Source organism: Pristiophorus japonicus, chromosome 15, assembly GCF_044704955.1.
Source record: "Pristiophorus japonicus isolate sPriJap1 chromosome 15, sPriJap1.hap1, whole genome shotgun sequence".
Taxonomy (NCBI): Eukaryota; Metazoa; Chordata; class Chondrichthyes; family Pristiophoridae; genus Pristiophorus; species Pristiophorus japonicus.
Window position 1 is genome coordinate 43662986 of NC_091991.1, and position 12601 is coordinate 43675586.

General features: G+C 42.4%; 1 protein-coding gene across 1 annotated transcript; it reads left to right on the forward strand.

Moving 5' to 3' along the window:
- The first annotated feature begins 511 nt into the window (after positions 1 to 511).
- On the forward strand, positions 512 to 1688 carry LOC139281461 (small integral membrane protein 30). Its single transcript, XM_070901623.1, has one exon. The coding sequence runs from the start codon at positions 591 to 593 to the stop codon at positions 783 to 785; it is 195 nt and encodes a 64-aa protein (XP_070757724.1). The 5' UTR covers positions 512 to 590; the 3' UTR covers positions 786 to 1688.
- The last annotated feature ends 10913 nt before the right edge of the window (positions 1689 to 12601 follow it).

A 12601-nucleotide genomic window follows, 5' to 3' on the forward strand; every position in this document is an offset into this window, starting at 1 on the left:
ATTCAAGATGAATCCCAAGGTAATGTACGGCTGATGTCACAGTAAGCACCCTCGGGCATAATAGCATTCGCAGGGAGCAGTGGCTGGGGACCTGCGACCCACATGACCTGATTTACCATCTATTAATTTAAATTATTTTAAAAATGATACTCCTCCCAACCTATGGTAGGAGCTATTGCTCCTCATATTGTTGACAGAAATTACTAAAAAAAACAAGTTTATTTCCATAGATGTTATCACTAATTTATCATTATGTTAAATACATTTTTTTTTTGCCAGTTTTAAGGTTTTTTTTAGGAGAATGCAGAGGTTAATTCGGTTAATCACATCATCGATCTGCCAATTTGCAGTGCATTATTTGTTCGGACAATAATCATGTGTCTTCTAAAAAGACGAACTGAAAGTGCATAATTTGCGAATCATGCCCTGCACATGCTGGTAATGTAATACAATAAAAACCTGCTTTTGGCTGAGGGTTTAGTGCTGCTCAGTCGCAGCTTTAAGCCGTGTGTAAAAAAAAGCGTCAAAGCTGCGGGCGGAAGTCGAGGACGATCATCTGATAGAAAGAGATCAAGTGATCCGATTGTCACATGCAAAACATGGCTTCCTGGTGGGGTTTGCCGGCGGTGTGCGCGACCGGGGCATGTTTGCTGGCTGTGCTCCCCGGGGCGCAGGCTTTGGACGGGGGAGACGCGCTGGCGTTGCTGCTGGGGCTGGCCATCAGCATGGTGGTGCTGTGCGCCTGTCTGGGCTGGTACGCGCGGAGGAGAAATGGGCAACTGTGAAGGAGAAACCAAGAGTCTTTCAAAGGAGGAACAACAGGCCGCTGGTCACACGAGCCTTCCCCCTAAAAGGGGAGGATTGCGGGGGGGGAAGAAAAGTCAACGGATTTATAGGAAAGTCTGAGAGAGATGAAGCCGAGGATCAGGATAGACAAACACGCCTTCGTTTTACAGACTTTTGCACCAGCACCGTGAGCCCCGAAAGTTGCCTGTTCCATTGCGCCTATTTCTGCATTGCTGAGTCTGCCACCTGGGTGTCTCAACAAGACAACAACTTGGACCCAATTCTGGCTTCAGGAGCATCTCCATCCGCCTCAATAATTGGACCGTGCGTGGGAAGGTTCCTAATTCGCTCTACTGCCCTCAATTTTTTATTAACAGCTTTAAGTGAGATTTTAAACGCCGATTTTTGGAGCCAAAAATTGAAACGCGGAAGTGAATCTCCTTGTTTTTGTTTCCTGGTCCGCAGACTGCTGTAAACGCAACTGATATTGGCGAGAAATTGTGACATTTAACCCCCCCCCTCCGTGGTGTTTGCGCCAAACGTTAAGTAATTTATTCCAACAATTTAGAGTTGGACATTAGTTTTGGTTTGGTTTAAATGTTCCACGCTTGTGTTACTGAATTTCTCCCTGGTTTGATTATTGCCACCTAGTGTAAATAAAGTAACATATTTGTCATTAGAAGTGGATTTCACTATTGTGTGCTGTCAACATTTATCCCACTTGTCCTTCTGGGCTTCGTTTTTATATTGCCGGCTGATAGAAATAAACTGAAGACATTCGTTTTGGCCCAACCGATTAATGCAATGACTGGAAAATAAAAATGAATGTAGTGCGATTTGTATCGATTTGCATTTTCGTACGGGCATTATAATAAACCACCTTTGTTGTATTTTGTGCAAAACGAATTTAAAACTTGTTATAATTACTATTTGTAGTGCCCAATATTATTAGCCCAGTATCTGTTCTGCAACTGCAGGTTAAAGGTCAATGCCACTTTAATGCAGCGTCTTTTATAGACGGGTTGATTCTGAACACTTTAAACACCGAAATGAAAATCAAAAGCAGACCTCCCTGTGGGTTTGTTGGTGTCATTCACAATCAATAATTGTCGTCTTAAAACCCATTCCAGTCAAGGTGCAACACTGATAAACTGGCCTCCCACACGCCAAGAGCAGTGACTGCAATATCCTTCCACTGAAGCAAACTTAACCAAATGATTTAACGCATCTAACATCCACCGAATTATATTAAGACAAGATACCAGGCTGTGAGCTGGTTCGGAATTAACGAGTTTTAAACACCCGCTGACCTTTATTTGTGTGTGCTTAATCCTGAGCTGCAACTACCAAGCAGCAACTAACCCATTCATATGAATCATTTATCAAATTTAGAAACCTCTTCCTGTCCTTTGATGCTTGTTTTGGTTTTGTATGCTTGTATTTTTTTTTCAAACATTAAAATGTCATGAGCAAAAGTGGCATTTTTAAATAACGGTGATGCAGGTTACAATGGTAAAACCTTAAACAAAAGAAGGCTATAAAATCCCTATATGTTGGAAATATAGAAGCTAGGTGTATGTTTGGTGTTTTCCTGCCTGATTATTTGGAGGACATGAATATTGTATCATTTCATAGGAATAATTTGTCTGTTTATAGGCCTATTTCTTTTCCATAATTAACATTTACTTTACATTGCAAATTGAAAATAATGTTTGTTTCAAACTATGCTCTTAAGGAGTTAATTAAATGTGTGATGTGTAATAAGTCTAAAATAAATTGTAACAATCGAGATCTGTAAAGATACAGATGTTTGACATCAAAGTTTTCAATGTGAAGCTTTCTTACTGGCCCTACTTCCTGTTCTTGTGGCTTGTTCCACTTTCCACTCCCTAAATGATGATCCGGACAAGTGTGCTTCAGTCGCTTTTGTTTGAGTATGCTATCTCATGAAATTCATATATTCTATGGATTATTTGTAGTATACAGTCCATTGACTTTTTTTTATATGTGATATGCACAACTAGATTTTATGAATTATGTACACAGCATAAATCGTGTATTCCAGCAATTGTATGTAGTTATATGTATGCATATACATATTAAAATCTAATGCTTCAGATATGCATATACAAAAATATATATTTATAATATAAACATTTATTTTTGGATCATCAACCACAAATTATTACATATGCCAATCATTGATCCTTCAGCAAGGATTCCACCTTGTACGGGGAGTATTTTGGCTATCTATCCATCATGATGCATGCTTCTAGTAAAAATGGAATAGAAATATCCAACTCTAATTTAAAAATGTAATTAGAAGTAATTTCAATGGAGTAATTTCTTTTAGTATGCTTTGGCCTTTGCAGTTTCTCATCTGGATCCATTCCACACTCTCTTATAATTAATTTTATAGAATCTATTGAAACATTTATTGAATTCTATTTGTTATATTATTTACTAGAGGTAAAATGCATTACCTTATGACCACATTTTCTCTCGTGTCTAAATAGAGACTCGTATGGCCAAGCATTTTAATTATCATGTCTTGGCATTTTTTGACTTTTTCCACAGAAAAGAGTTGTTTTAAGTGTTGTGTTTTAATGTATAGTGTATTTATGCAAACTTTAGAAAGGGTTCTGAGATTAGAGGTAGTTAATGTTAACGAGCTAGCTTTTAATGTAGATCAAGGGATGTGGAACAAAGTGGGTAAATGGAGTTGAGGTACAGATCAACCATGATCCAATTGAATGCTGGAAAACCCTCAAGGTGTGAATGGCTGACACCTATTCCAATATTTCCTCATTGCTGTAAATAGTATGCAATTTATTAGCTTATCTCTGTATTGTGTTGGAGATTCCCTGGTCCCACAAGGTCTGGCAGGCCAGTTCTGGTTGTGAATGGTGAGAGATAAGCAGAGGTTTCTGAAATCGAATGCAGCAAAGCAATCAGACAGTAAAAGGGGGCAAAAAAGTTGGAGTGCAAGAGAGAATATTTCTAAAATATTTTTAAGTCCAGCACGGTAACCCAGTGATGTTGGAAAGAATAGTGTTCCATATTTTTGTATTATTTCACAACTTATTAGTTGAATTTGCTTATGTCAATTAGTACAATCATAACTGCTGCTCTGCATGTTCACTAGCTGTGAAATAAAGCAGCTTTTACTGACTTGTATCCAGCCTCATCTAACCAAGTGTTTGCTCAGTCTACCTTCAGAGAGATTGAAAGGACAGAGGAGAAAGACACAAATAATCTGGTTTGGGTCATGAGGGAGTACTATTGTAGCACACCTGGGTCGATCAAGAGCCAAGTCAACTCCCATATAAGACTTATGGAAGCGACTGATACCACTGGGTCTAAGAAAGTATCTATGGCAGTTCCAAATTTGTGACTAATCCTTAATGAGACTGAATATCGTCTTTAGCAGCCAGGTTTTAACAGCTCTCTTCACCTATAAGGTGACAGATAAGTAATAATGAGCACAGGTGTGTGAATAAGATAAAAATGCATTATATTATGAACACATTTCTTTCACCAGATTCTCTCCATTGACTGACTAAAAATCCCTACGTCCAGCATAGTTTTTCTGTTGGTAATGTAGTAGCCAGGTTTTGCACAGGTTTTTTTCATAAATGAGGTGACAGGTTGGCAATAATCGTGTGTGCGTGCGTGTGTGTTTTTAAAAAAAAAATCAGGAGGTTTATTTTGGCCATTGTTTCTACAATGAAAAGTGAAACAGAATGCTGAAACTGCCATTAATATAATAAATGCTCAAAACTACACACTTAAGTTGATTTTATTTCAGCAGTTGTTAGAAAAATTAGAATTTAGTAGCCACTCGTAATCTTGCGTGATGGTTGCACAAATGTTTGTGTATCACCAACATGTTCGGTTTCTGTATTTAAAAAAAAAGACTCATTTTTGTGTGCAGGAACCATAAAAATTTATGGCACAGAAGGAGGCCACTCACCCCATCATGTCTGTGCTGGCTGAAAAAGAGCTATCTAGCCTAATCCCATTTTCCAGCTCTTGGTCCTTAGCCTTGTAGGGTACAGCATCTCAAGTGCATATACTAGTACTTTTTAAATATGAGGGTTTTTGCCTCTACCACCCTTTCCGCTATCTTCCTCTGGGTGAAAAATGATCTCCTCAATTTGCTTCTAATCTACCAGTTATTTTAAATCCATGCCCTCTGGTTATTGACCTCTTTGCTAGGGAAAATAGATCCTTCCTATCCACTCTCTCTTGGCCTCCCATAACTTTATACACCTCAATCAAGTCTCCCCAGTCTATCCAATCTTGCCTCAGAGCTAGAATTCTCCAGTCCTGGCAACATTCTCAAAAATCTCCTCTATACCCTCACTAGTGCAATCAAATTGAACATTTTTTCTAATGTGGGTATTGATGCAATGTGCACCAAGGTCGTCTTATAGTCTGATTGTGGTGAGTTTGATTTGTAAGTTTTCTGATTTTTGAACATGTTTACTAATAACTTTGCTCTATATGTATCTTTTGACTGCCTTTTATTTGTTTTCTCATCCCAGTTAATATGGCATCTTTCAATTTGGTATTGAAAGTTGAGTGGATTTGGCTCTGCTGGCTACATCCTTCCTATTTTCCCACTGCATTAACATCATGCCCCTCATTCTCAACATAACAATTTCCCCATCATTTCTCATAATATGATTGTGCTTGTAGGCAAGGGGATCCCTAGTGCCTGTAGGCAAGGGGATCCCTATTCCCTGTAAATTTGCCACTCTACTGGTTTCATTGTTTGGTAGCTAAAGCCTCTTTGTTTCTGGCAATATCCATCTATCCTCTGTGCTGCTGCCCAACTATGCTTACTGGAGAATAAATGCTGTCTCTGGTCACTTTGCAGTGCAATCTGGTATGGTAGCATAGTGATTATGTTACTGGACTAGTAATAATCCTCAACTAGTAATCCAGAGGAAGTGTGTTCACATCCAAGCATAGCAATTTGAGAATTTGAATTTAATTTTAAAATAACAAACGCCGGTATCAGTAAAAGTGACCATGGAGCTGTTGGGTTAGTCGCAAAATCCAACTCTTTCATTAATGTTCTTTAGGGAAGGAAACCTGCCATCTTTACCCAGTCTGGCCACGCAGATGTGGTTAACTCTGAATTGGCCTAACAAGCCACTCCGTTGTATCAAAACAGTTGTAGAACGGAACAAATACATAAAGCCAAACAGACCACTCACCTATGATCTTGGCATGGAATCAGTACATGGCAAAGAATACCCAGCATAGTCGACCCTGACAGTGCAACAGTTTGGAGAGCTACCTCACAAACTAATCAATCAATAGCCTGACACAGTCATTCTGAAATGAGCATACCTATCAGCCAATCGCCCAGACTCTCCATTACCATTGCTGAGTATGTCCTATCCCACCGGTAGGGCAGACCCACCAGTGGTGGGGCACAATGGTATACAGTCAGTGGGTAGTGAGTGACCCTGGGAGTCCTCAACGTTGTCTCCAGACCCCTTGAAGTCACATAGCTTCGAGTCAAACATGGATCAACCGCCCTCTCTCAGCTCATGAATCAGTACTCCATGTTGAACACCATTTGTGGAAGGGCACAGAATGTACACTGGGTGGGGTATGTCAATGTCCATCAACAAGAATGGCTCGGTAGTACCACCATTGACAGAGCTGGTCAAGTCCTGAAGGACAAAGCTGCCAGATTGGGTTTGCAGTGGTAGTGAGAGAACTAGCACGAGAGAATAATTTATTTGACCACGTCCTTACTAATCTACTGTCACTGATACATCTGGCCATTGGTAGGACTAACTACCACACTGTACTCATGTTAAAGTTCTCTCTTCAAACTGCGAACATGTACGTTCCTTCATGTTGTGTGGCACTATCACTGTGCTAAATGGGATAGATTAAGAACAGATCTGGCAACTCAAAACTGGGCATCCATGAGGCACTGTAGGCTATCAACAGCATCAGAATTATATTCTGCCATAATGTGTAACCCCGTGGCACGGTTGATCATTCTCAGCCTACTGTGGTGCCCACCATCACAGATGGCACATAACATAATTACAATCACTAAGGAGGTGGTACTCTGTAAGATAATGGGACGAAAGGCAGATAAATCCCCTGGACCTGATGGCTTGCATCCTAGGGTCTTAAGAGAAGTAGTGACAGGGATTGTGGATGCATTGGTTGTAATTTACCAAAATTCCCTGGATTCTGGGAAGGTCCCAGCAGATTGGAAAACTGCAAATGTAATGCCCCTATTTAAAAAAGGAGGCAGACAAAAATAAGGAAACAATAGACCAGTTAGCCTAACATCTGTGGTTGTGAAAATGTTGGGAGTCCATTATTAGAGAAGCAGTAGCAGAGCATTTGGAAAAGCAAAATTCGGTCAGGCAGATTCAGCATAGATTTATGAAGGGAAAGTCATGTTTGACAAATTTGCTGGAATTCTTTGAGGATGTAATAAATAGGGTGGATAAAGGGGAACCAGTGGATGTGGTGTATTTGGATTTCTAGAAGGCATTTGACAAGGTGCCACATAAAAGGTTACAGCACAATATAAAAGTTCACGGAGTTGGGGGTAATATATTAGCATGGATAGAAGATTGGCTAACTAACAGAGAACAGAGAGTCGGGATAAATAGTACATTCTCTGGTTGGCAACCAGTAATTAGTGGGGTGCCGCAGGGATCAGTGCTGGGACCCCAACTATTTACAATCTATATTAACGACTTAGAAGAAGGGACTGAGTGTAACGGAGCCAAGTTTGCTGATGATACAAAGATGGGAGGAAAAGCAATGTAAGGAGGACACAAAAAATCTGCAAAAGGACATAGATAGGCTAAGTGAGTGGGCAAAAATTTGGCAGATGGAATATAATGTTGGAAAGTGTGAGGTCATGCACTTTGGCAGAAAAAAAATCAAAGAGCAAGTTATTATTTAAATGGAGAAAGATTGCAAAGTGGGACCTGAGGGTACTTGGGCATGAAACACAAAAGGATAGTATGCAGGTACAGCAAGTGATCAGGAAGGCCAATGGTATCTTGGCCTTTATTGCAAAGGGGATGGAATATAAAAGCAGGGAAGTCTTGCTACAGCTGTATAAGGTATTGGTGAAGCCACACCTGAAATACTGCGTGCAGTTTTGGTTTTCATATTTAAGAAAGGATATACTTGCTTTAGAAGCAGTTTAGAGAAGGTTCACTAGACTGATTCCGGAGATGAGGGGGTTGACTTATGAGGAAAGGTTGAGTAGGTTGGGCCTCTACTCATTGGAATTCAGAAGAATGAGAGGTGATCTTATCGAAATGTATAAGATTATGAGGGGGCTTGACAAGGTGGATGCAGAGAGGATGTTTCCACTGATAGGGGAGACTAGAACTAGAGGGCATCATCTTAGAATAAGGGGCCGCCCATTTAAAACTGAGATGAGGAGACATTTCTTCTCTCAGAAGGTTGTAAAGCTGTGGAATTTGCTGCCTCAGAGAGCTGTGGAAGCTGGGACATTGAATAAGTTTAAGACAGAAATAGACAGTTTCTTAAACGATAAGGGAATAATGGGTTATGGGGAGCGGGCGGGGAAGTGGACCTGAGTCCATGATCGGATCAGCCATGATCGTATTAAATGGCGGAGCAGGCTCGAGGGGCCGTATGGCTTACTCCTGCTCCTATTATGTTCTTATGCCAGCCTTCAGCCAATTTGATTCACTCCACATGCACTGGACACAGCAAAGGCTACGGGTCCTGACAACATCCTGGCTGTACTGCTGAAGCCCTGTGCTCAAGAACTAGCCATGCCCTTTGCTAAACTGTTTCAGCACAGTTACAACACTGGCATCTACCCGAAAATGTGAACAATCACCCAGGTATATCCTGTCCTCAAAAAGCAGGACAAATACAATCTGGCCAATTACCGCCCCATCAACATACTCCCAATCATCAGCAAAGTGGTGGAAGCAGTCGTCAACAGTGCTATCAAGTAGCATTTACACACACATAACCTGCTTACTGATGCTCAGTTTTGGGTTCTGACAGAACCATTTGTCTCCAGATATCACTACAGCCTTGGTCCAAACATGGACACAACAGTTGAATTCCAGAGGTATGGTGAGAGTGACTGCCCTTGACATCAAGGCAGCATTTGAGCAAGTGTGGCACCAAAGGGCATGAGGAAAACTGAAGGCAATATAGATCAGGAGAAAATCTCCAATAGCTGGAGTCATACTGGCACAAAGGAATAAGGTTGCGATCGTTGGAGGCCAATCATCCCAGCCCCAGGACATTGCTGTAGGAATCATCGAATCATAGAATGGTTACAGCACAAAAGGAGGCCATTCACCCATTGAGCCCATGCTGGCTCTCTGCAACAGCACTTCAGTTAGTCCCACTCCCTCGCCCTTTCCCCGCAACTCTGAAAATCTTTTTCCTTCAGGTACTTATCCAATTCCCTTTTGCAAGCCACGATTGAATCTGCCTCTACTATTCTTTCAGACTGTGCATTTCCGATCCTAACCACTCGCTGGTTGCCCTACTCACTTGCCTACACTTGCCCTACTTACTACACACCTCGAATATACCTGAACCATCTCCTCTTTAAAGCCAGTCCATTTTTCAATTACAGTTTTGCCAGCCAATCTTTGATTCCAATTTACCCAGGCCAGATCCATTCTCAACCCACTGAAATAGGCCTTCCTCCAATTAGGTATTTTTGCTCGAGATTGCTCCCTGTCCTTTTCCATAGCTAATCTAAACCTTATGATAATATGATCACTGTTTTCTAAATGTTCCCTTACTGACACGTTGGGCCGGAAACGTACTGATCAAGAAAGTTCTCCTGAACATTCTTCAGAAATTCTTCCCCCTCTCTCCCCTTACACTATTACTATCCCAGTCTATATTAAGATAGTTGCAGTCCCCCATTATCACTACTCTGTAGTTTTTGCACCTCTCTGTAATTTCCCTGAAAATTTGAATCTCTGTACTGGGAACGGTAGCATAGTGGTTAAGTTATGGGACTAGCAATCCAATAATCCAGAGACATGAGTTCAAATCCCACAATGGCAGCTGTGGAATTTAAATGTAGTTAATTAACTAAATCTGGAATGAAAGGCTAGCATCACTAATGATGATCATGAAACTGTTGTAAAAACCCATCTGGTTCATTAATGTCCTTTAGGGAAGGAAATCTGCTGTCCTTACCTGGTCTGGCCTATATATGACTTCAGACCCATCCACAACAATGTGGTTGACTCTTAACTGCCCTCTGAAATGGCCTAGCAAGCCACTCAGTTGTAACAAACTGCTACAAGAAAAAATAAGAAGAAGAATAAAACCAGGGGGACCACCCGGCATCGACCTCAGTACCAGCTTCGGACACGACAATGGCGCACCCAGCCCAGTCAACCCTGCAAAGGCCTCATCTGGGGACTTGTGCCAAAATTGGGAGAGCTGTCTACAGACTATTCAAGCAACAGCCTGACCTAATCATACCTTTCAGCCAATGCCCCAGGCTCCTCCATCACCAACCCTGGGTACGTCCTGTCCCACTGGGAGTCCTCATCATTGAATCCAGACCCCATAAAGTCTCATGGCTTCAGGTCAAACATGGGCAAGGAAACCTCTTGCTGATTACCACCTACCGCCCTCCCTCAGCTGATGAATCAGTACTCCTCCATGTTGAGCAGCACTGAGGGTAGCAAGGGCACAAAATGTACTGTGGGTTTCTCGTGTCAGCTGTGGTTAAGTGGATTGCACACTCACCTTTGAGTCACAAGGTTGTGGGTTCAGGTCTTACTCCAGGAACTTAAGCACTCCAGTGCAGTGCTGAGGGAGTGCTGCACTGTCAGATGAGATGTTAAACTAAGGCCCCGTTTGCCCTTTTAGGTGGACGTAAAAGATCGAATGGCACTATTTCAAAGAAGAACAGGGGAGTTATTTCCAGTGTCCTGGCCAATATTCATCCCTCAATCAACATAACAAAAACAGATTATCTGGTCATTATCACATTCCTGTTTATGGGAGTTCGCTGTGCGCAAGTTGGCTGGTACATTTCCCACGTTACAACAGTGACTACACGCCAAAACTATTTCATTGGCTGTAAAGCGCTTTGAGATGTCCGGTGGTCGTGAAAGGCTCTTTATAAATGCAAGTCTTCTTTTCTTTCTTTCTGAGTGGGGTACTTCAATGTCCATCACCAAGAGTGACTTGGTAGCACCACTACTGACCGAGCTGGCTGAGTCCTGAAGGACATAGCTGCCAGATTGGGCCTGCAACAGGTGGTGAGAGAACCACCATGAGGGAAAAAACAATTTGACCTCATCCTCACCAATGTACCTATCGCAGATGCATCTGTCCATGACAGCATTGGTAGCAGTGACTACTGCACAGTCATTGTGGCGACGAAGTTCCTCTTCACACTAAGGACACCCTCCATCGTGTGGTGTGGCTCTACCACCGTGCTAAATGAGATAGATTCAGAACAGAACTATCTGCTCAAAACTGGGCATCCATGAGGTGCTGTGGGCCATCAGCAGCAGCAGAATTATATTCCACCACAATCGGTATCCTCAAGGCCCAGCATAATCCTCATTCTACCATTACCATCAAGCCAGGGGACCAACCCTGGTTCAATGAGGAGGGCAGAAAAGCATGCCAGGAGTAACACCAGGCGTATCTAAAAATGAGGTACCAACCTGGAGAAGCTGCAACACTGGACCAAATGCATGCTAAGCAGTAGAAGCAGCATGCTATAAACAGAGTTAAGTGATCCCACAATCAACGGATCAGATCAAAGCTCTGCAGTCCTGCCACATTCAGTGTGAATGGAGGTTGACAATTAAACAATTAACTGGTGGAGGAAGCTCCACGAATATCCCCATCCTCAATGATGGTGGAGCCCAGCACACAAGTGCAAAAGACAAGGCTGAAGCGTTTGCAACCATCTTCAGCCAGAAGTGCCGAATGGATGATCCATATCAGCCTTCTTCTGAGGTCCCCACCATCACAGAAGCCAGTCTTCAGCCAATTCGATTCACTCCACGTGTTATCAAGAAGCGACTGAGTGCATTGGACAACATTCCAGCTGTCATGCTTGTCCGGCTGACTTGTGCTCCAGAACTAGCCGTGCCTCTAGCCAAGCTCTTCCAGTACATATACAACACTGGCATCTACCCGGCAATGTGGAAAACTGCCCAAGTATGTCCTATCTACAAAAAGCAGGACAAATCCAATCCAGCCAATTACTGCCCCATCAGTCTACTCTCAATCATCAGGTGTCGTCAACAGTACTAACAAGTGGCACTTACTCACCAATAACCTGCTCACCGATGCTCAGTTTGGGTTCCGCCTGGACCACTCGGCTCCAGACCTCATTTCAGCCTTGGGCAAAAGAGCTGAATTCCAGAGGTGAGGTGAGAGTGACTGCCCTTGACATCAAGGCAGCTTTTGACCGAGTGTGGCATCAAGGAGTCCTAGTAAAATTGAAGGCAATGGGAATCAGGGGGGAAACTCTCCACTGGCTGGAGTCATACCTAGTACAAAGGAAGATGGTTGTAATTGTTGGAGGTCAATCATCCGAACCCCAGGACATTGCTGCAGGAGTTCCTCAGGGCAGTGTCCTCGGCTCAGCCATGTTCAACTGCTTCATCAATGACCTTCCCTCCATCATAAGGTCAGAAGTGGGGATGTTCACTGATGATTGCACAGTGTTCAGTTCCATTCGCAACTCCTCAGAAAATGAAGCATTCCAAGTCCGCATGCAGCAAGACCTGGACGACATTCAGGCTTGGGCTAATAAGTGACA